We start from the raw sequence: 25,109 nt of genomic DNA on the forward strand, positions 1-25,109 counted from the left end.
GGCTGAGCTGGACAACATTACTTATGTAGAATTACATCAGTAGAAAAAGGGAGCAGGGATCAAACCCTAGTCTCTGGAACCTATACTAACTGCTACATTGGCCTGCTCAGCAATCATTTTCTCTGAATTGGGAAAAGACCTCCATTTATTAGGTTGCAAGACCTACAAGAGGGTTTATAGCGATCTTTTTCTGTAAAGTGACAGACAGGAAACATTTTAAGCTTCGTGGACCACATAGTCTTGCTGCAAACACTCAACTCTGCCAGGGTAGTGCAAATCAGTCATGAATGCTGTACAGACCAATGGGCATAGCTATGTGCTGATAAAACTTTATTCACAAAAACAGGCATAGGCCAAACCTGGCCCAGGTAGTACAGTATGCTGACCCTTGACCCGGACCAAGTGATGGTTGTGAGCAGTGGCTCTGGTACCTGAATTCCTGGATTTGAATCCCAGCTCTGACACTTGCTAGTAGTGTGAACTTGGGCAAGTTTCTTAACTTCTCAGGCCTCAGTTTTTTGCCACACACAGCTGTTTGTTAATACACAAAAGTAACTACTAATCTTTAATAGCTAACAAATATTAAAGGAATCAATAGGCATTAAGTATGTTGATACATAGTAGGCACCAGTAAGTACTGTTTGATTTTAGCTGAGGTATGTCTGGTTGACTCTAGTATTATAGTAATATAGCTTCAAAAACAGGTGGCGGTTCAAATGTCTAAGGCTAATGCTAACGGAGCTCCCCAAGCATCGATGCTAAGACAAAGGCCTTCCAGGTGAGCATCTCTGCTGCATACCTGTGCCATCGGGGGTAGCACACACGTAGGTGGGCAGCATCTTCACAGGAGCGATGGAGTGCGTCTCCTTGCTCAGACCTCGCTCCATTTCAAGCTTCATCCTCCTCTTGACCTCCAGCAGCTGCTCATGGCTCAGTTTTAGAGGCTCTAGGGTATTCTGGCGGGCTCTTTGTTGATCAGCCAGTCGGTAAGCCACTGCGGTCACCATGGCTGCCCCTTTGCCGCTGCCATCCTCAGAGCGGAGGAAGCGAATGTCGCAGTCAGGCACCAGCCGACGTACAGCCTTGTGAAGACGCTTGGCAAAACTGTAGCCGCCCAGGTGAGATAAGAGACAGGTGTCCACAGTTAAGGTCAGTGGTATAAATGGTTGCACAGTGGCTCACTGCCTCAGCCCAAAAGCTGGGCCTGCAGGAGCAGAGGCTGCCCTCAGCCTTCTCCCTCCACTCTTTCCCATGTTAGGAATCACTGTATAAAAACTCAGATGACCGCCCTGGCGGAGTTTATCCCCCACTGAAAGGAAAGGACACTTCTAGCAAAACACTGTTCCCTACATGCAGTCACAAGAAATCTCCTCTGCCCAGGAGATTGCAATCAGCCTCTGCAGTCTAATAGAATCAGGTGGCTCTAACATTACCCATTTTTCATGTCCCATAACTTTATTTGAAGATGTCACTTCTTCTGCACTCTCGCCTCTCTTTTGCCAATTTCTGCCAACTATCTCAAGGTATCTGAACAGCTAAAGATAACATGTTATGTTCGGCAAGAAACTCTCCAGGTGATGACTGCTTTGAGGTATCGCTTTGCTACTCCAAGTGTGGTCCATGAGCCAACTGCCTCACTGGAGGCTGTGACATGCAGGATCTCAGACTCACCTCAGACCTTCTGAACCAGAATCTGCCTCTTAAGATCCCCATGTGATTCATGTGCACATTAACTAAAGTTTGGGAGGCACTGAGCTAGGAGATCAGGGAACCTCAGGGCTGAGACCTTCCACAGTGACCAGCTCAGTTAATGATGCCATATTGCCCTGGCACTCATGTTAGGAGAAACTAAGTGAATGCAACAAGAGGCATCTTCCAGGTCCCAACTGAAACTTGAATGTCTGGATATATATAACCCAAGGGATCAAAACATGCAGCGTGGCATCAATTCAATACCCAAATCAGAGGCTGGTAACCCCCAGTGCTGAGGTGGTCCCTGGCAGAATACATAGCACATATAAGAACCACCAAGAATCATAAAGAGTAAAGAATGAAACTCTGTCTTATAAAGAAGAGGGTGGCCAAGAAGAGTACCCAGCAGCCAGGGGAGCTCTGAGTCATCAGCAGGCTTCAGAAATCACCTCCACCCACACCAGGAACGACATCCCCCAGTACCCACTTGCCCCGTTGCGAACTATAATTCTACAAAGACCCCCATCACCTTGGGATGCAAAACAGAGCTGCCCTATGGAGTCACCCGGTCCCAGGTACTCTGGGACCTCCTTCACTCCTGGGCCCAACCTGCTGACTCACTGAGGGTGTTTCTTGTAGACGGAGCCATCAACCCCAATGGTGGAGCGCAGCCGATCCTCGCCCTTGTTCTCCTTGATACGCCGCAGCACAGCAGCCAGGGTGGCTGCACACAGGTTGGCTGAGCGTGTGGACACAATCTGGCAGATCCGGTGAGTGGCCACACAGTCCTCCTGCAATGGATTCAGACCCAGCCGCACCAGCACCTGGTAGGCCTTCCGGATGCCATCCTTATCGCTGAGAAAGAGAAAGATAGTGTGTGGGCACCTGTCTGACCCACTGTGGCCAACAAGAGGAGGGTATGGGCTGGCAAGGAAGCCCATCAGCTCCAGCAAACCCCATCTATGAGTGAGGGCAGAATCTCTTATGACCCTGCTACCTGTTTGTAAGCAGGGCTGGTGGGGGGGGAGGGGGGGACAACAAGGACATCGCCACCCTGAGGTATCTTTCCCAGACATCACACACACACACACACACACACACACACACACACACACACACTCTCACACACTCACTCACACATACTCACATACAGTGCTACCCTGGCTCATTTTTCCCCCAGTAAGAAAAACCAGTATTTCTTTTCTGTGCGCCAATATGAAGATAAGACCTGGTTCATTGACCTTCTGCACTCTTTGCATTTGCCGTTTGCTTGTCTTAGGGTAAACAGAATCTCTGCCTCTATAAACAGTCACCTCTAAACATGTGAATCCAGCTGTGGTGCCCATCCATTCTCTCTAAAGCAGCCAGAGTTTGTCTGTTCCTGAAGATGGTGGGAAAGGATAGGTGATTTGACACCATAAGTGCCCTTCTCAGGGGAACCAAATGCCTCACTGGATTGAGTATACCCTCCCCTTGGGGTGTAGCAACTTTAGCCACTGTTTAAAGGTTCCACTCGGAACAAAGTCCTTGGAATGCTTTCACTGCTCCTTTTGGCACTAAAGTCACCTCCTCTCTCTACCTGGTTCCTCAACTAATAGGACCCCCTCTATTCACACGAGGAAATAGCAAGAATGGAAAACTAGCCCCGGCTATCAGGATGCTATGGGCCATCCTCACTCCCATCCCCCCGGCTGGACTATGACTGGGTGAATATATCTGTGGGCATCCAAGCACCTATTTTTCTGTTTTGAAGTAGGGCTCAGGGTAGTCCCTTTTGAGAACTGCTGATAAGAAAAGAGATGTCAGAAATTCAGGAGAAGAACAAGGAGATAGAAGCAAACAAGTGTTAAGGTGCTCCCTTTAATGCCTCCAGAATTTAATCCAGTGCAACAGCCCAAGTCCCTGCATGCGCAGGCCAACTGTTCCCAGCACCCTGAGTCACTTTGGTAGCATCACCCTCAAAATCCACAGGAGCACAGACAAGTAAGTAGAGTGAATTCACAGGCCCACCATGGGCCACCTTCAAGACCCTCTTGTGGCCAGGTGACATGGCACATGCCTATAATCCCAGCAGCTTGAGAGCCTGAGGCAGGAGGATCATGAGTTCAAAGCCAGCCTGAGCAACTTAGTGAGGCTCTAAGCAACTCAGCGAGACTTTATCTCTAAACAAAATATTTTAAAAAGGGCTAGGGATGTGGCTCAGTGGTTAAGCACCCGAGTTCAATCCCCAGTACCCCTCCCCCACAAAAAAGACAATCATGTGGACCTCCTGCTCAAAGAGTCAAAAGCCAATGCCCCATCCATGTTCCCCAAATGCCTCTCCCCATAACCAGATACTCGGTGAGCAGAGTGGCATTGAGACCAGAAACTTACTCTTCAATATCTGAGACATCTTTGGTTTCGAAGCTGCCTGTGGTAAGCAGTTCTGGGCTGATCTTCCCCTGGAACAGCAGCTCTTCCTTGGCCATCTTCACCAGGATGAGCCTTACCAGCTCCCCCATGTACATCCCACTGATCATCTTCTCAAACCTGCAGGGAAATACAGACCAAAACAATAATATCCCCCCACCGTCCATGAATGCACAACTTTCCTAGGGAGGCAAGACACAAATATGTGAGATTCAGCATGCTTTAGAGGTCAGCAAGATTAAGGATTAACTTATTCAGGTGTGTGTCGACGTGACAGCTGGGGGGCTGCAGGAACTGTGGGGTTGGGACTGACCCTCAGGCTGGTGGGTCTTGAACAATGGGAAAGAACAGGACTTTAAACAGCCAGATGAAACAACCAGGGAGTATAGAACATTCTGGAACAGACTGAATTTTAGGTAATTTAATTTTGTGTAGGAGAATGTTTTTTAAAATTTCTTCTCTCCAAAAAAAAAAAAAAATCTTCATTGAAATAAAATCTCTTGTAGAGTCCCAATATTTTTTTTTCAAGAGGAAAAAAAATTTCAACCTGATTAAATATAGGGCACAAGCCTCTTACAGGCCATTTGTGGATTCCTGAGAAAATGGTGGGGTAGGGGGACAAGTTGGGGCAGGAAGATAGTGAAGCAAGATTACAAGACCAGGTTGGAACAGATCTCAAAGAGTCTGGGGGTAAACACAATGGAAGTTTCTGAGCAGGCTGGTGATAGGAGAAGAAACACGTTTTAGAAAGGCAGAGATCAGCTCCCAACCTGAGGCAGTTTGGTAATTTAATTTTGCAGCACTAGGTGACACTGTTTTCTTTAGAAGTCTTTCCGGGAACGACTATGTGGCAGAGGAAATTCAATCTCTTTTGGGCAAAGAAGACCCACTGGTCTCTCAGAAAGCCTCTGGGTCTTAGAGAGAGGAGGCTCCCAGGGCTACTGGTACTGTCTAGGACTGGCTTCAGTGACAAGGAGGCCCAGAGCAGGGGTGTGGAGGAGATTTGGACATGACCTACAGAGAGACAACTCAGGCCAAGTCAGGAAGCATTGGAGCTAAGGGACAGGTGGCAGCATTTGTTCCAAGCACAAGGCACATTGAAAATGTCAAAGCACCCACATGGGCACCCGCCTTGGGAGTAACCTGGCTTCAACAGTGAGGATTCCACATCTTCACCCGTGAAGCTAGCTGTATGGGAGCTGAGGGAAACACCCCCAGGGCAAGCGGGTCTCTACAGTGTGATGTCATCGCTCATGATTTTGGGGCTCCTCAGCTGACAATTTGAAAGATGACTTCCTAATCTATTTTTTTATGGATAAACCAGGAATATGCTGTCAAGACCTGGCTGGCAATTTTGTCTTTTGATACTTCAAAGGGTACAGGGCTCTTTGGAATGACATGGGTGCTTCTCATTAATGGAGGCAGGCATTGAGTGAGTGAGTGACTTCTCAGCTCATAAACCTCTGGTCACCCATGGCAGACACAACCGGTATGTTCTTAAGTTCAGGTAAATGAACTCACATTCCAACATGTAAAAAAAGCTTATGACTTAATGAAACCATGCTTTGAGGAAGAAAGGACTCCCCACCACTGACCTGGTTTATAGGGCTAGTTTTCCTTTCTAAGTAGAGATCTGTGCGAAAAGACTTCCCAAAACAGTCCCAGCACCAAGAAGACCAGAGAGATGCTGCATTGCTCAAACTGTTTTGTAACTATGTTTAGTGCTTGCAGCAAGCCTGTCTCAACATCTTCAGAGACATTTGGCAAATGTGAGAATGAAATAAGGTTGTGTAAGAGTCGAAAGTAACATAAAACCAAGTCTGACCTGGCTGGAGTGTAGAGCATTCAGGTCACAAAATGCTGGGGCCTTTTATCAGATCTACTTCGAGATCATGGTTGGGCCACAGACCCAGGGTGGAGCCCAAAAAGGCTTCTGAGAAGCCAGCTTTTCCATAGGCTTTAGTCAGTCTACAGCTGAGGCAGGAGGCCCTGGGACTCTGTGGGTTGGCAGTAAGCAGCCATCTGACATAACTTGGTCCTTTAGGGGGGAGTAGTGGGTGGGAGCTACTAAGGGGCTTTCAAGAACTAGAATATGACCTTCCAAAGTGAATGTGCTAAAGGATGACCGGGTTTATCACCCGCGCTGGTTTTAGAGCCCTCTCAGCAATTTATATTCTTAAATGTTCCCATAATCAGTGGGTGCCTTGGCAAACTTTGGGGGACAATGTAAGACTATAGAGATGACCTGAAAACAAATCCCCTGTCCCTGAGCAGCCCCAACCTCAGTTCCCAACACACACCCCAACCCAACCCCGCCACCCAAAGGCCCACTCACAGTTGCTTCCCAGGATTCAGCGAGCCCATGTCGATCTCTCGGTCAAATTCCGTGCGGATGTCATTGAGCGCGCCATCGTCCCCAAAGGCCCCCCACTCCATGTTGATACACATCCGCCCCTCGTCGCCCTCCACCATGTCGATGTGGCGCATTTCCTCCATGTAGCAGGCATTGCTGCCAGTGCCTGACCAAAGCAAGGGACTGCTCAAGCACCTCCCTACACGTCCCTCTCCTGTCCCCATCTTCCTCTCACGCTACTGTCCAAGGCTGCTCCGTATTAAGATCCCTCCCTGTAGACTTCTGGGCTCACCCAATATATGGTCCAGAACTCTTACTACCCCAGCTCCACAAGCCTTGGCTTGGCCCTCCAAAGCAACTACATCGTTATCTTCAAATATAACCCAGTCTACAGATTGCTCCCTTCTTTTCAGCCCACACCCCCAACTGCACATCCGGCTCTCACACCCAGAGCTCACTCACCCACAATGAGACCAATCTCACAGTTCTGGTCATCATAACCACAAGTCATCATGGTCCCAACCGTGTCATTCACCACAGCCACAATGTCAATATCAAAGTCCTGTAGGGATGAAATGGAGGGTTCTGACCTTCACCATCACAGAAGGGATGGATACAGGATGTGAAGATGGAAAAAGAGCAGCAAGACACACAGCTCAAGTGCAACGGGCTTACTGATCCAACTCAGAGCCAAGGAAGGTTCGAGCTGGAGAGCTAGATCCACACCCAAGTGAACATCGGGCAACTCACTCCCACCCTGCTTGTTCTCATTGTGGAGAACCATTTTCCTGACACCAGCCCTGTGGTCTACTTTGTAGCCATTACTGCACTAAGGAAAGTCAATCTTGTATGCTTCCTCTACTTCTCTTTCTTCTCCCTCTCACCTCGCCTCTTCTTCCTTCTCTCTCTCTCTCTCCCTCCCACTCCTATGACAGAACTATATCTTGTCCACTCTCTGCCCCATTCTACCGTCATGTCACCATCATGCCAACTTCCTTACTTAAAAATGATATGAATGAAGTCTTCTTCAGGACTGAAGGGTTTTTCTTGCACCAAGGCTAAGATTAATTTCTACCATGCTAATCTCAAAACCCCAAAGGCATCTAATCATATATCAAATTACTGGGTAATAGCAGAGAAGAAGAAAACCTCCCCTTAAGCTCTACAAAAGCTTCTCAGGCTGAGTTTGAGGACAGACTTCAGAGTGAATCCCAAAGGGCCTGCACACCCAAGGTCCCACCACTCCACACTCACCCCTCTCCGCTGGATGGCCTTCCGGATCAGAGCCACCACGTCCCTGCCTTCCACACCACTGGACTTGAAGCCTTTGGTCCATGAGACCAGGAAACTCTACAAAACAACAAAGGAATGAATATTGATTTTTCTACAATTAAAACACAGGCCACACTTTGCCAAGCATCATTAATAGAGCTCTCTGATGCCCAGCTACAGTCATGATTGAATTTGTAGACTGTCTCCTAACTAGCGGAGGAAAAGAAACTCAGGCTCCTCCCAGGTTCAGGAAAGGAGATCAAATGAGTGATTCCTTCATGATTTACTGCCTCTAAGAAATAGAAGGAGCAAGCTATAGACTTGCCAAAATAAGACACCTATATCCTTGAATCATTAACTCCCCAGGCATCCTTCTTCCAAGACCCTTCATCAAAACACTCAGGATCAAAAGAGTTCCTAGCTTCTCATTCCTGTCACCCTGGGTGGGATTGGGACACTATGCAATATGTGTGAAAGGGAGAGTAACAAAGAGCACCCGCCTCCCTTATACTTTTTCACCCCCCAACACCTCCACACACGCACAGTCACCCGGAGGCCAGAACTCTCAATACTGAATCCTTAGCTATAAAATCCTGCAGTGCTACTGCCGATACCACAGCAGCAGATGGCCACCAGGGAGTTCTTCCCAGTCCTCCCAGCCCCAGGAGCGAAGCAATGCAGCAAGTCTTCTGAAGAACCCATCTTACCTCATCTAGCTTAGTCTGGTGGCAGGGGAATGAGAAGGTAAAGCCCAATGGGAGCTTCTTGTCTTTGATTTGGAGCTTATCCATGAAGTTGGCCAGGCATTCAGCAATGTGGTCAAACAGCTAAGGACACATGATACAAGAAGATGAGCAAGCAGAATGGCACAGAAATTAAGACTTTGGGCTCACAAAGGAATTAGTTGAATTTGCACCAGATTCTCTTCCTACCCTGAGCCTCCCTCCATTTGCTTTTCATCGAAGAAATGGGAATGGTAACTGGACCTGCCCACAAACAGTTCCCCAAATGATTAAATGAATCAGTTCATATAAGGGCTTAATACTAGTTAGTACTCATTAAAAGCTGTCCTCCACTTAGACCATGTATCTAAACATCTGTCAAAATAACCCTGAGAGGAAGGGGGAAATCATGGCCAAAGTTATCAGAAAGTCCACGCACACCCTACAACTAGGACATCCTTTGGTGGCCCTGGCAGACCCCCGGACACAGATGCCTAGCCAAGTATCTTACCAGAAAGGAAAGTTCACCTCACCACCACGTAGTACTTCAGCATCCCTATTTCTTGTGACTGGGGGAGTGGTGGAACATTCTGTGTTGGCATTCTAAGAACCAACTTAGCAAAAATGAGTAACTTTTTTCTATTTTTTCCGCTATTCTAGAAAACTAATCGCCTGGGGGCAATCCAAAGAAGTTATCTTTGTTTTCTTCTTTCAAAAACGGAAGACTCAGTTCTCTCTGAAGAGCAACAAAGAATAGGGTTTTGTGGATGGGCACTCTCACAACTGTGATCATGCTGAGCAGAACCCACAGCTCCTCAGCCCTGGAGAAAGATGCATTCACAATGAGCCAGGTTTTCAATCAGCCCCAAGGAAGCCCCCTGACTTCCTTCTTGGCCACTCAGCACCCTCAAAGAGAAGTTGGTGACCCTCCAGATGCTGAGAGGATGAGGCCAGAGGTTTGGGGAACAAAATATAAGGAGCCGCCAAAGAGGCTGAACACATTCCAAGTGCAAGGTTAACCAGGTGGCAAAAATGAAAAGCTAAGTGGGGGAGGGGGAAGTGGAAAAGAACAACTATCTTTTCCTTTCCAGAAACAAGTAAAGATTCTACTAAAGATTTTCAAAGAATAGTCCTGGGCCAGCAGCACCACCACCACCATCACCTGGAAACCTGTTAAAAATGCAAAATCCAGTCGCCCTCCTCCCAAGACCTACCATAGCAGAAACTCTGAGAGGCCCAGCAATCTACTAATAAGCCCTCATCCTGATGCTGTGGTTTAAACCACAGAAAATTATTTGCATTTACTTAGAAACTGAAAGGTTGAGGGAAGATTCACAGTCCTGATTGGCTCCCCATGCTTGGGGTATGGTCAACAGGAGGCAGCTGGAAGGCAGAGCCAGCCCAACCTGGGAGGGGCCAGTTCTAACTGGGCTCCCTAGGTGGATTCTGTCCCTCAGTCTGATCCCCAAGAAGTCAACCACAGCTGATACTGAACTGATACTGAACGTCAGTCTACCTCTAAACCAAAACATTCTCAAGGACAAGTGCTAAGCTAGGACTGGGGTCTCTCACCAAAGGAGAGCACCAGTGCACAAGCGCCAACTTCCTCTAACAGAGGTCAAGGGTTTTAATATGCAAATAGGGTTTCTAGAGATATCTATCCCCAGGCAGTGCTGCTCTTCTATTGGGGAAGTGGATAAGAAAGAAAATATGGGATGTATTAAACAAATTCCCAGCACCTTCTTCCTGACACACTAGTCAATGATCTTTGGTACAAACAGTTTTATTCCCCCAAAAAGGAAGTTGCAGCAGCTGTTTAAAGAAACAAAGCAATCTTTAGAGATGAAGAGTCTTTAAACGGAGAAGTAGAAAGTCACCTTCCCCTCACCAGCCCTGACCACGGCTCCCTCCCTAGCTGGGAAGGCAGAGGAGAAAGGCAGTAAAGATGCTTTAAATACTGCCCTGCCCAGAAAGTAACCACTGGCCATCTGGGGCTATTTCAATTCATTAGAAAATAATAAAAATAAAATTCAGCGTCTCCAATCACAGTAGCCCCACTTCCCAAGTGCTCAATGCCTCAAGAGGCTGACAGCTACAGAATCATACAGGCCAGATAGTGAGCAGTTCTACCCCTGCAAAAAGTTCCCTTGGCCAGTGCTGGGTTCAAAGAAGTTTTTTTGTTTGTTTGTTTTTGTTTTTTTGGTACTGGGGATTGAACTCAGGGGCACTGGACCACTGAGCCACATCCCCAGCTCAATTTTGTATTTTATTTAGAGACAGGGTCCTACTGAGTTGCTGAGGCTGACTTTGAGCTCACAATCCTCCTGTCTCAGCCTCCCACCGTCTTTTAAAGTGGGGAAGAGGAGACCATCTGCTTCCTTGAACTGGAAGCCTAACCTTTTTTCTGTCAGTTGAGGAACCTACAGATAAGATGCTGAGAGAAAGAGCTAACACCTTCCTGCTATAAAAAGGCTCAAAGGGCATCACTGTGTGGAGTTTGAAAGTTTTCCTTTTCTTTATTGGTCTAAGGATCCACTCACTCCCCTTCCCACAAGATACACCTTAAATATTGTAAGTGGCTGCTATTCAGGTTTATGACCTACTGCTTTGAAATGGAAGTGATGTGGCAGAAGACAACTTCCTTTTTGGGGAGATAAAACTGTTTGCACTAAAGATCATTTTGACTAGTGTATCAGGAAGAAGGTACTGGGAATTTGTTTAATACATCTCATATTTTCTCTGTTTATCAACTTCCCCAATAGAAGAGCAGAATTGCCTCTAGAATCTTACACAGGGACCCACTCTGCCCAGGTTCAGAGTTCCTCAAGAAACCTCTGCAAGTTCGGAGTTTGGTAAATTGGTCTTGGTTTTAACTAAATTTGCATTTTAAAAATCCATTTATTTTCCTTTACTTAAAATACTCATACATAATACCCCCAAAGGGGTAGGAGGTATAGGAAAAAAACAGCACCATTAATTTATAACACTAAAATAACCCCTTAGATTCCCTTTCTGTCTTTTTTCCAAATACTTTCTATCATTTTAGATATATAATATCAATTCTCTTGCTTAGGAAAAAAATCAACACCCATATTTTCTCCTAGTTTTATTTCTGTTCCATTTTTATATAGTTTTTTTTTTTTTTTCATTGATTCCAAACCTTCCTAACAACCCAACAGTTCTTCATTTCCATGTAGGTCTCATACTCTTTGGTTTTTGTTTATTAATTTGGACTAAAACATTTTGCCTATGTATATACATGAAAAACAGAAACTAGAAGGTTTAAGAGATTTCTAGGTAAGCTTGTCAAGGAAAATTTCACCCAGATCATAAATGTTTGAAATGAATTCTCTTTCTGGATTGGCAGAGATACTCCACTTTGTCTGCTGGAGTCCCACACCCTTGCCAGGCCCTGGGGGGGGGGGGGGGGGGGGGGACTCTACAAGGACTATGAGGTCCTTGTGCCCCTCATGGTGTTGAAGGGTTAGCAATAGGCTACCAAGATGTGTCAGATGACATAAAAATCCGCCTAACACATCTTCAGCGAACTGCAAGCACAGCCAAACTTCAGGTGCTATTTTTGGTTTTGTCTTATTTACTTGATTCTCAAATATCTGTAACCTGAGGGATGAGGCTCAGAATGGGTGAGGGAGGCAATGGGAAGAAAAGATGATCACATCCCCCATGACGGCCACAGCAGAGTACAAAGAAGCAACTGGAAGGACAGAAAAATAGTTAAGAGTGCCAGTTTATGGGCCGGGTTGTGTGAAATACTTAATATGCATCCTCCTCTCCTCGAATCCCCACCACAGTTTCCATACTCTCATCCCTCTCTTCAGATGAATAAACTGATGCTCTACCAAGTGCCATCATTACTTGCCCAGAATCCCTCGGCCAGATTGTCTGCACATGGAGGCCCAACCTCCTCAACACAACAGCATGACACAGGCACAGGGGGAGCCAGCGGAAGAGACTCACCCCTCTGTGTCTCCCTGACTTTATGCTGGAGCCATGTGACGCCCTCCACAGAGATAGACCCAGGCTCCTTCTCCAACCCCAGCATTCAAGCAAGGAAAATAGGTTTACCCTCAAGGCCACTTCCAAAGTCAAAAAAAAGGATCTAAAAAATACCTTCCTCACTTGCTCTGCTCATAATCAGGAATTCCTTTCCCAGGAGTGGCCTGGTTTGGTAGAAGAATAGGGAATAAAATTCTGAGGGCTGTCACCTCTCCCAAGCCTTAGGCCAAAGATGTGACAATGCTGAAGAGCATTCTACTCCATTTCTCCTGCAGGCATTCCTTTTATTATTGAGCACCCGCTGCATATAAAATGTGGCAGGAAGAGCCAGGCTCTGGCTGACAGGGATCCCTACAGCTGTGCTAGTATCCAGGAATGCTTTCATGATAGCGTCTCCAATCTGAGAGCAGTGGGAGAAGGTGCAGAAAGGACATCTCAAGGAAGGCATTCCTAGACCCTAAGAGAGAGGCCATACCTGAGTGCCACTGCCTCGCATGATGTCCTCAGGGATGGCGTAGATCTGGTTCTCCATCTCAACCTTCTGGAGCCCATTGTCCGTTACTCTCACACGGAGCACACGGAAGTTGGTCCCTCCAAGATCCAGAGCCAGGAACTCTCCATGTTCTATACACAAAGAAGGGGACACTGTCAGTTTGGGGAAGACAAAGTGAAACTGCCTCACAGAGACCAATCAAGACTTCAAACCCCGAGTCCCTTCATGGACACTGGCCATCTATAGGTGACTGCATGGCCAAGGGATTTTACTTCTTTTCTACACACAGTTAGATTTGATCTCCTTAATGTTAAGCACTTTTATAATTTCCTTTTACAATTCACTTCAACAATGAGGCATTTTCACATCCAACAATAGGGTGCTCAACCCCTCAAGACTGACTCTCCTAAGGGTTTTCTGCAAGTCCTCACGGAGCAGATGGACCCCAGTAAACCCTGTGCCAGGCATCCAGGCCTCAGTTTTGTTTCTATATCCTCAGAATATCCAGCAGGTCTGAACCCTGGACCTGTGCCAAATTGTGACCACCGTACAAAACTGCCTAAAAATGTTTGCATGCTGCAATGGTGATCTCTTACTACAGAATCAAAGAGTCACATGATGGAGGAGAATGGAACAACTGTATGAACTCAGTGGCCTAGCAAGTAAGCCAACCAGGTGCCCCCAGAGGATCTCGGGCTTATTAGAGTGTGAGAGGATGCTGACCCCAGAGTATGAAAGACATGAGTTAGGCCACCCAGCTGCTCCACTCAACCCCCAGAGCTGTGAAGGAGTCAGAAAGGGGACAGTAGGTCTCTAAAACTTCCCACAGACACAAATCGGTCAAATCTTCGGTCAAATCTTCACGTGCACCAGAAAGGCAGAGTTCCTTCCCGCCAGGAAACAAGCAGTGCAGACAGGAAACATCCAGATTCTGGATAATAATACAGCCGGCCACAGGGAAGTGGCCCATTGTATGGCACAGAATGAAAATGCTGAAGAGGCGCAGAGCCCAGAGCCAGGGCTGGGAGAGGAGGAGAGCTCACGTGCACCCAGCCTCCTCATCCCATAATGGCTCCCAGAGTCTTCTGCTGCCCTACCACACAGCACGGCTTCTGGAAGGATACAGGGTAATTTCCTGAGAAATTCACTAATTGACATGTTTGTCAACACTTAGCCTCTTTCCCAGTGGAAGCCAGCCACTGAAATAAGGTACAATGGAGGAGGGTAGGGTACTGTTCTTGCTAGTTGAAATGAAGGGCTCATTCTGTGCCCAGGTCCCCTGAGCACCTTCAGCTCTTTGGCCCTGAGAAAAGCTAAATCTTGCCAACTCCCTGACAACACCACCACAGTCCCCGAGTGCAAAAGGGACACTGGGAGCAGACAAGATGCACTAGAGATTCCTCAGGATTCATCTGCACACAACCAGCTGTCAGGAGGTATGACACTGGTAGACAGCCTCTTCTGCCCATGTTACCTACATGAGAATCCTGGTGCAATCGCTTTTCATCCAAGACTGGTTCCTGAGCCTCTGAGCCTCAGCTGCCTCATCTCTAAAATGGGAACAGCATACTTCATGGGATTATTGTGAAGGGAAAAAAATAGACGTTATGCCCCCAGCGCCGTGCCAAGAACTTAAGGAATGCTCACTAGATCACAGGTATGTTCTATCCAGGCTCTCAGAAAACACTGCCCCACATGTATGCTGAAGAGTCTCCCAGGCCCACGATGGCAGGGGAGACTACAGACATCTGTCCAAGTCACTGGAAGCAGCTCCAGTGACTTCAGCATTCCTCCTGAGGACTAATTGTCCATTCCCTGCTGGCATCTGGAGGCAGCCTCATCACACACTACAGCTGCCAACTCACTAAAGCAACCACCCGTCTGGGGTGGCTCTGCCCCCTTCATGGCCATGGGCGACTTTTCCAGACACTCCGGTTCTGAGCCTCCCCTGGTAGTGGGACCTCAGCCAGATTCTAGGAAACGCTATGTGGTGGTTGTCATGAGGGATGAAAAGGAAAATCAAAGATGAACTGCCTCATCAGCACTCTGAGGCCCAGGGCACACACGATCCGCTGAATCAGTGACCACGGGGGACGAGGCAGCCAGGGCTGGCCCTGGTTGGTTATCATCCAAGGCCAGCCCAGCTGGATTCACTGCAGGGGCACAGCTCCATCAGGAATGTGGTTTTGCCGTATTTTCTGGTGGGCTAAAGGGAAACCACAAATAATAAAGTTCTGTCGAAAATTCTGTTCTAAGAAGGAATGTCATCCCTTGCTTTCCTCACAACAGGCTCATCTAGAGCAGACATCTCTCCTCATCCTTCCACATTTCTATTCCCTGTGACCCCTCGACAAACACCATGACCCCAACTATCACAGCCAAGGACTACTTCTGAGTCCGGAATCTGAGCCAGCACAATGACTCCATAAATTCTAAGGTGGTCTCTTCAGGACAGGAGACAGACCCTTCTTCTAGTGCCCATATCCCCACCATGCATGACAGTCCCCCATGGTTCAGTGCTGGACCACAGAGACAGCAGACAGACCTTGTGAATTCTGGCTCAGCTGGCGTGTTGCCCTTGTGGCATGGGCACACAGTGTCCCATGTTATGTAGCAATTAATCTTTGCCAATCTGCTAAGTCAAAGTGATATCTGATTTCTTTAAACTTGGTTTCTTTCATTGGTATAAAGTTAACATTTTGAAAGGTTGAATGGAGTTTCTTTTTCTGTGAATTATCTATTCATGACTTGTTTTTGTTTTTTTAAGATAGTCATGATTATCTTTAGACTCTTAAAAAAAACTCTTTGTATAGTAAAGAAAACAGCTTTGATGGTTATATATTTGCAATTATTTTTCCTAGTTGGATGTTTATCTTTTAATTTGATGCATGCTACTTTCACCCATGCAGAAAGATTTGATTTTTTATATTGTCAAAATATTCATAGTTTGAAGATTTTTAGTGTCCTATCTCTAAAAATTCTGAAGAATAAAGATTGTATTCAGTTACTTCCCTTTCTAGATCTCTCCAATTCCTCTTAAACATGGTCACAACTGTTCTAATGTAAGGAGGCAAGGGATCATCAAAGGTTTGTTTATCAGGGAACTGAACCATACACCCGCCAGCCTTTTTAAAAAAAAAAAAAAAAACAAACAAAAAAAACAGGGTCTCCCTAAGTTGATTAGGACCTTGCTAAGTAGCTGAAACTGGCCATGAACTTGCAAGCCTCCTGCCTCAGTTTCCCAAGAGACTGGGATTATGGCCACAGTGCCCAGCTAAAATTCTATGATCTTTTTGAAAAATAAAATCCAGGACCTTATCTTCATTTCTCTTATCCCTAACACAGAGTTCAGACTTATTCCCATTTGGATGGTTATGCTAAAAAGAAAAAAAAAAAAGATAGAGGCAGGTGATAGGGAGATTTAGTAGACTGATGGCCCAACGGTGGATGTCTTTAACAGGAGAGAAACTGAAGTAAGCAATGTGCTCTTTCTTTATAAACATCTCACTGATCTTCAACAACCCAGTTAGGCACCCTAATCCCAAATTGCAAAGGAGAAAACCAGGCTCAGGTCAAGTCATTCCAACCAAGATTCAAATCCAGGACTAGCAAAGGTTTCTGCTGCAATGAGCAAGGAGGCTGCTCAAAGGAAAGCTGTAAATCTTCAAATAGGGAATTTTTCACTAACTACAGCAATTTATAAGACCTTGAGGTGACAGCAGGCCCCAAGCTGGCCTGGGTGACAAAGGAAATGATGTTGTGTCTCAGAAGCTGAATCACTTGGTTAAGGTCATTTTGGGGTAAATGAGAGCTAGGATTGGAAACCAAGTCCATCTGACTCTAAAGTCTGTGCTTTTCCCTTGCTACCACACCCTCATCTTTCATGGTTTCTGGAAGCCATAAAGTAGCAAGGAAGAAAGCAGACACCCTAAGCTTTTATCAGTAACCACAGCCCATATCCCTGGGTTTATTAGACGGCTATATCCTCTCAGACTGGACCTTCCATATTGAGTGGAGGATGGGGCAAGTGAGGTGGCAGGTACATAGCCATTAGCAAAGGGTGACACACCCTTCTCTATAGTGGAACTCAGAACCTACTGATACAGGCTTTTTTTTTTTTTTTTTTCTTTTTGGTAGCCACAAATTGATGCTCTCTCCCATACAATTATATCAAACCATTGTTCCCACCCTGTAGGTCACTTTCCAAGTTTTCTCTGCTGAAGGACTCCCCACTCTGGCAAGAGAAGGGGCACCAAAAGAGGGGTGGGAAGGAAGACACCCAAAGAAATGAAACTGGTCTCTAGCTAAGAGGAACTGGATAGGAGTGTTTGATGGTGCCACCCTCCACCAAATTGCCCAACGGTGAGAGTTGAAGAGGTGCCCTCTGGCAGGGTTTGTTTGTTGACTCATTTCTCATCCTGGAATACGGGCAGCCCACTTTCAGTTCCACTCTTATCAGATACATAAGGTCAGCAAGATAAAGGGGTTTTAATTTCTCCTGGGAACTCACCTGTCACAGGGGAACCTTGAGGACTGAAATGACATTTGATTAACCACCTGACCATGATGGTCAATGTAACCTTAGTTGATGTGACATAACTAATTCATCTGGTGCCACCACTCCAGCATTGTTAATATTGTGTACTAACAGGTATCTGGTCCCGGCAACGACTGAGTTATATTTTTTCCAACAGGGTCTATTTTCAATCGTTAGGTACTTGCCACTCATTAAAATAGATCACCACCTGTTCCTTTCAGGCACTCAGAGCAGAGTGCCAGTCAGTGCTCTAAGCTCTTGCAAACAGTTTTGGTTTTGTTTTGTATTTTTAAGCAGCAGTGTCCTTTCATCTGAGGCAACTGTGTTAACAAATGGTAGTGCCCTGGTTGATTGAGGCTGGAGCAGAGTCCAGCCCCTCACTCCCCAGCCTCAGGTAATTAAAGATACTTCAGACGGCAGGAGTCTCTTTCTTTTATTCTTTTTCCTCGTTTTATATATTTATTCTAATTTATTATACATGACAGCAGAATACATTTCAATTCATAGTAAACATATGGAGCACAATTTTTCATTTCTCTGGTTTTTCACAAAGTAGAACCACACCATTTGTGTCTTCATACATGTACCTAATGATGATCAACTCATTCCACCATCTTTCCTACCCCTACGCCCCTCTCCCTTCCCCTCCCTCCCCTTAGCCCTATCCAAAGTTCCTCCATTTCTCCCATGCTCCCTCCACGCCCATTATGGATCAACATCAAGAAAAAAACATTATCAAGAGAAAACATTCAGCCTTTGTTTTTTGTGATTGGCTTACTTCACTTAGCATGATATTCTCCAATTCCATCATTTAGCTGCAAATGCCATGATTTGATTCCCAGGAGTCCCTTTCACTTAGTGTTCCCAGAGTGCTAGGCATCCATAAAGATGGCAAGGTCTGCCCTTAGTGAAGGTTAAGGGAGGTTAATTAAGATACAGCTCACAGCCAGGTACAGTGGCACACACATATAATTCCAACAACTGGAGAGGCTAAATAGGAGGATCCCAAGTTTGAGGCCAGCCTCAGCAACTTAGTGAGGCCCTAAGCAACCCAGTGAGATGCTGTCTCGAAACAAAAATAAAAAATAAAAAAAGGCTAGGGCTGTGGCTCAGTGGAAAATTGTTTCTAGGTTAAATTCCCAGTACCTGCCCTCCCAAAAAAGATACAGCTCACAACAACAAAAAAATTTAACTAACAAATATAAAAAAGATACAGCTAACCTCCTATACCCTCACTTCCAATTTTTATTTCTTCTCAGTGCTTCTATCTTTTACATAGGGCTCTATCCTGTAAGATTTCATTTTGTTAAATTTGAGACTGGGGTCCACAATTGAAAAATTGGAAAAAAAATTTTATTTCAAAAAATGTTTGAAAAAAATCACTATTTTAATTGATAAAAAGTGAATTTGTGATTGAACCATCTCACAAAGTACTTTCCATTCTTGCCACTAGTTGTTTCGCCAATGATCATGGGAGACAGTTACTAAAAACTTCTTAGCTGTCTGGTACTACATTAACCCCAGGCCCAGACTCAACAGGGAGAGAGGGAACAAGTATCGAAGGAAGGATTATTTCTGCTGTGACAAGGAAGGTTTCTTGGGAGGCAACACAAGACAGCCAGGACTTAGTGAATATGAAGTTGCTAGACAGAGAAAAGGGGACATGTAGATGCAGTGGCCATGTGTGGAAGTCCATGGCATGCCCACATATCCAGAAGGCAGGACAGTGGATTGGTTTAACTGTACAAGATGGCTCTGATTTGTGGCTTCCAGAAAATGGTATTTCCAAAGTGTGTCCTTATGACACAAGGCTTATATAACATGGCTGCAAGCATGCAGCGAATGACATTGCCAATAACTTGGTTCTTCAGCAGGTCAGATTTGCATTTTCACTGGAGTTGGGGGCGGTAAGGTAAGGGAGGCTGGCTAGAAGGCTGCCATGACAGTCCAGCTAAGTAGCAACAAAGGCCTGGGTTCCAGGCCATGCAGATGGTCATCTGTCCCATTTGCCAGGATGGAAGGATTTCCTATGACATGGACTTTCAGTGGTGAAACTGGGGGAGTCCCAAGCACACCAGAATGGTTGTACTGCACCAGATCCAACCATACTCTTCCAGCTCTTCCTCTTCACCCAATGCCTAAGCATGCAGCCTTCAACTTTGAGGCAGATCAAAGACACACATCCAGTTCTCCAGTTCCCGAAGTAGCCCCATATTAATTCAATTCCTCCAAAGGGACCTGCCCCTTCCTGCCCTGCATTAGCATTTTCAGTGGTCCTAGGTGAATGCACTGAACATCCTGGATCACCTTCCATGAGATGGCTTTGGTTTGAGGAGACCTTGTTCTTCCCCTGCTCACACACAGTATGGATTGCTCTAAGAATGTAAGGGCATGGGTTCCAACTGCATGGAGAACTAATAAGGTAAATCTCCAGGTCCTGGGAAGGCAATCCAGCAAGACACAGGTTTTGAGGTGCAATTTTCCATGTACTTGGAACCACCACAGTCACTACCAAATCTGGCAGCCTTTTCTTAAGCTCCAGGATCCTGTTACTCTGTTACAATGCAAAGCCCACCTCTGCTTAATAGCTCAGCAATAAAGTGACCCCATTATCATTAAAGTTATTGTATCGTTGTGCTTAACAGTCAGTAAATGCTGGTGTCTGGTACAATCAATTAAGATGGAAACAGGATCTTCTACGCCTTTGGTTTAGAAACCATTTTAAGCAACAAGATACTTTTTTTCCCAAATAAAATCAGCATTCTTAAAAAAAAAAAAAAAATAGAGCTGCTCCAAATGAAGCCCAACTGAAGGGAGGGAGTTAAAGCATACAAAAAGCACATGGTTAGTAGGTTCAGAAAGCAGAGTCTGTTGCTTTTTCACACTGGAATGTTTCATACTTTCAAAATATGTGCCAGCCACAGAGAGGTGTTCCATTAGCCCCACAGAGATGAAATCATCCTCCAAAGGATTAAAACATGATTATGTTTCAATATTGTGCATGCTTTGAGCATGTTAACTTTTTTAGGTAGGAAGATCTAGGTTTGAATCCTGTTTTAACATGTACAGTATTAGCCACATGACTTCAGGTAATTTATTAGAAATCTTATACTCAGATTGCATCAGCTGTTAAAACAAAGGTGGGCAGGATAATATAACCTCCTCTTTAACCAACACCCCAGGACACAGGGACACGGATATCATATACGCACACTCATACGAACACCATCAAAATTCACCACAGTCAAGGCACAATGTGTGACGCAAGTAAATGCCATCTACTATAGGGAGGCTATCGGGGCAATCTTTGATTTATATTATCGGTACTACATAAATCCATTTATTAACTTGCTTGTGTGCTAGCTGTTGATTTAGGCCTTTACTGCATGGCTGTTGATATAATGTGCAGCAACCAAGATAAGGGCTTCCTTCTTTCAGGGTTTCACTGGCTTCCATGCAACCGATCACCAGCCCAGTCTCCCTTTATCATATCATGTGCTTTGCATTATATGGCCTGGTATCACTCTCTAATTGTCTCATCTGGGTAAGCTTTATCTCCCCGAAGACAGTTTCCACTCTTCAAAGGCAGGGCACAAGGCAACTTGGCATACCGCTGCCTCACAGAAGGCCAAGTCTCACAGAGGTCTTTCTTAATCAAACTTATCAGCTAGACCTGACTTTCCAAAAGAAGAATGAATGCATTGTGCTAGCCACATGGGCAATACATACACATAAAATGTGCCACTAGAGTTGTGCTTAAGGACCCAGGCACTGGCATCCAGCTGGCTGAACTAAAATCCCAACCCTGCCACCTGCTTGTTTTATGACTTTGGGCAAGTTGGCTGCTCTTTCTAAATCTAGTTTCTTTTTCAGCAGAATGAAGTTCAGAGGACCTACCAAGAATTCACGCGTGCTGCCAGGCACAGTGGCACACGCCTGTAAATCCCAGCGGCTAGGGAAGCTAAGGCAGGAGGATCCAGGGTTCAAAGTAAAAGGAAGGTGATAAGAAACTCAGTGAGACCTTATCTAGTAAAATACAAAAAGGGGCTGGGGATGTGGCTCAGTGGTCGAGTATCCCTGAGTTCAATCCGTGGTACCAAAAAAAGAAAATAGAATTCATGCATGCTTAGCACAATTTCTGGCATTTTAATACATCTACAATTTTTATCATCATTACCACCACCAATACCACCATTACCTACTCTCTAGGGGAATTAAGCCTGTGTAAGGTGGAGATTCACTCACCTGTGAACATAAATCACAGTTCAGGGGAGGGCAGAAATGTTGATGGATCAATTTGAAACTGATTTGCCCTCGACCTACTGATAAGGCAGTTATATCTTAACACACTAGCCAAGACAAAGAGGCGAGAAACACAGAACAAAGACACTGTACTTCAAAATTAGAATGTGACTGGAAAGTTTATAGCTTTTCAATGGATTGTACTTAATTTTTGTTTTTATTTGTTTTGTTTGGGGATTGAACCCAAGGGCATTTTACTACTAAGCTATATTCCCAGTCTTTGAGACACAGAGTCTCATCAAGTTGCTGAGGCTGGCCTCAAATATACAATTCTTCTGCCTCAGCCTCCCAAGTTGCTGCACTTACAGGTGTGTGTCTACTTTAAGATGACAAAGTCAATCCATTGATGATTTATTTTAAAAGATAATCTGATTTGTCCCAGAACCTTTTGTTCAGCAACATGAGCCAACAGAAACTACAAATCTTCTGGCCAGGGGGTACCTACCTCACTCCAAATTCTAACTCTGTCACTAACTGGTCACAGGTGACCATGGCAATCATCAATCCTCTTTTAGACTCACTTGCTTTATTTTTAAAGTGGGAATTTCTCTTTTGTAAGGTTTTTATGGAAGGTAAAATAAATTTATGCAGACAGTTTAGTATAGACATTATGTACGCTCATTAAATAGTGCCAATTATTCCTGCATTTCCTCAATATGGAATTCTTCTTTGAAAAACCGACCCTTTTAATGTGTGTGTGGCAGGACCCTGACAGTACTGTGAGTAGGACTGGTGTTGCAATCCTCTGCTCAGTGATGGCATAGATTAGGGCTGCCTGCAGAGAGTTCAGGATGGTGTCATACCTGACAAACACAAACAATGCTTCCTTTACCTAACTCTTCACTGCAAAAGTCAAGGGACACAGACAAAAAAATATTGGTGAGGATAAGAGGCATGCAGAACTCTTTCTACTTTGTAAGTGGAAGTATAATACTGTTCAACAATTTAGGGGAAAGGTCTGGCAGTTTTAAAAATTGAAGCATATACCACACCAAACTATGACCCAGTAATTCCATTCCCAGTTGTTTTACCCAAGAAAAATGAAACTTGTGCCCACGAAAGAGCTTGTGCAAGAATGTTCATGTTAGCTTTACTCTTAATACCCCAAAACTGGAAACTTCCCAAGCATTCACCAATATTCATGTCATATATGACTCCAATCAGATCATGGAATCAACAATCAAAAGGAACAAACTACTAATAGACACAACATGAATAAATTTCAGATTATGAGCGTAAAAGACTTGAATAAAAAAAAAAATACTGTATGAATCTATTTATGTGAAGTTCTGAAACAGGCAAAGCTAATATGCATGGAAAATATTAAAATATGCCGGCCTCTGGGTTGTCAAGGACAGGAACTGACTGGAAAGTGGCATGAGGGAACTTTCTGTGGTGTATTAATAAGGATTGTTTTAAACAGGTGTACATATTTTTGTCAATTCATCAAATGATACATTCAAGATTTGTCATTTCATTGCATGTAGATCTTACCTCAAAAGAATATTGAACTCTAGACATGCTCAATTTTTAGAGCTGAACTGAACAGATTTTGGCAATTTATTTTGCAATGCTTTAAATAAGATGGACTGATAGATGGAAGGATAAAGAGGTATAATAAGGCAAATCTAGTAAATATTATGCTCACTATGGAATACTTTGAACTTTTTAAAACTGGGGGGAAAGCAAGAACTTTTTAAAATTATTTTGTTTAATTATTAATTTAAGTGTAGAAACTCATGGGGTACCATGTTATAATTTGATACAATGTATAATGATCAAATCAGGGTAGTTAAGATTTCTATCTCCTTAACATTTTTAATGTTTAATTAACCTGTAATAATTGCATATAACCTGGCTGACACTGAATTCAATCACCTGAGTAAGATATTCTTGGACTTGTTTATATCCATCATAATTTTATCTGTGTTAACTATATATCTTCACACACATAATCCACTCAGCTGATGAAGCAAAGGTACTTGATAATAGTCTTTGAACATCTCCACCACAGCAGGGCTTGGGGTCTGCTGATATGCCCTGCCTTCTCACGGAGAACCCATAAAACATGACTTGGAGGTTCATTTTTCTCCAGTGTAATGGAGGTACCCATCAAAAGTGGATGCCCTGAAACTTCCAAAGTCTCTCTCAGATTTTCTACCTGGACTTACTGCCAATCTAGAACAAGACTGGGCCAAGGATCATTTAAGGCAAACGCTTTTGAAAAACACCTAGTAGATTCTGACTAGCAACTTAAAAAAAAAAAAAATGTAAAGTAATAGATCTAACAGCATCACACTTGAGAGTAAACATTGGTCCCTGAATCTTGTGTTATTTTGGATAAACATTTATGCATTTGGGTTTCCTGCTGTGAGGATATGGTCCAGAAAAGTCAGAAAGCTAGTAATTTAAGGATTAGGTCATTCTAGATGAGAGGTTTAGATTCAAGGCTTAATTCCATGGATTAGAAAAGTAATGCTGGAAACCAATGGGCTGAGAACCAAAGGCTCTGATAAAGGTGGTATTGAACAGACACCACTGGAGCAAAGGTCTCGAGCCTTTTATGGGAGAAACACCTTATCACCAGTCGCCAACAGGAGGCCAGAAGCAGGTGCAGAAGTGCAGCCCCCACAGCTGCACATGACCACACTGTCTGCCCAAAAGTGTGCCCTTGGTCTTTCCTCTCAGCATTTTATTGTGATACCAAAAACAAAGAGAGAGAGAGAGAGAGAAATCTTTATTTTTAGTAGTCTCTGTCAATTTAGGAATCCTCAGCCTTCACTGCCACACTCCATCACTCACTCCCCAAATGACAAAACACAAACTTGAAAGCCTTGATGTTGACCACTCTAAATTATTTCATTCCTTCACCTCCCCCTCCCTAGTTCCATTTTCTTCTCCAGAAAAAACCCAGTTGGTTACATGGTGTACATGTTCCAGTTTATATCCTAATAACTTCAGGATGTGTATAGGTATGGGTCCATAAGCCATGTATAGCATTGCTTTGAGGGATTCATTTTAAATTTACATTCAACATTAACTTTGCACATAGGAGATACATATATTTCCACATTTTTCACTCATTCATTACTTTTAAAAATTTTTTTGTAAGGTACTACAACCCAGGGGCTTTCTACCATGGAGCTACATCTCCAGTCCCAGGGTCTTGCTAAGTTGCCCTGCCTGGCCTCAGACTTGCCACCTTCCTGCTTCAGTCTCCAGTGTTGCTGGAATTACAGGTGTTTGCCACATGCTGGGCTCTTTTATTATTTTTCAATGTCTCCATATTCACACGTGCTCATTCCTATGCTG

The 25,109-nt window shown here is 44.7% G+C and overlaps 1 protein-coding gene across 1 annotated transcript in view; it reads right to left on the reverse strand.

Annotated features, from left to right (window-relative positions):
* HK2 (hexokinase 2) overlaps positions 1-25,109 on the reverse strand; it is a 59,786-nt gene that overhangs the window by 12,093 nt on the left and 22,584 nt on the right. The window contains exons 3-10 of the mRNA XM_081265048.1: positions 12,941-13,089; positions 8,434-8,553; positions 7,709-7,804; positions 6,917-7,016; positions 6,437-6,620; positions 4,066-4,221; positions 2,314-2,547; positions 800-1,104 (exon numbers count right to left, since the gene is read on the reverse strand). Of these exons, the coding sequence (XP_081121174.1) occupies positions 800-1,104; positions 2,314-2,547; positions 4,066-4,221; positions 6,437-6,620; positions 6,917-7,016; positions 7,709-7,804; positions 8,434-8,553; positions 12,941-13,089 (1,344 nt within the window). The remainder of the gene's footprint in view (positions 1-799; positions 1,105-2,313; positions 2,548-4,065; positions 4,222-6,436; positions 6,621-6,916; positions 7,017-7,708; positions 7,805-8,433; positions 8,554-12,940; positions 13,090-25,109) is intronic.

The sequence above is a fragment of the Spermophilus citellus genome (genome assembly GCF_964194105.1).
Source record: "Spermophilus citellus genome assembly, chromosome: 13".
Classification (NCBI taxonomy): domain Eukaryota; kingdom Metazoa; phylum Chordata; class Mammalia; order Rodentia; family Sciuridae; genus Spermophilus; species Spermophilus citellus.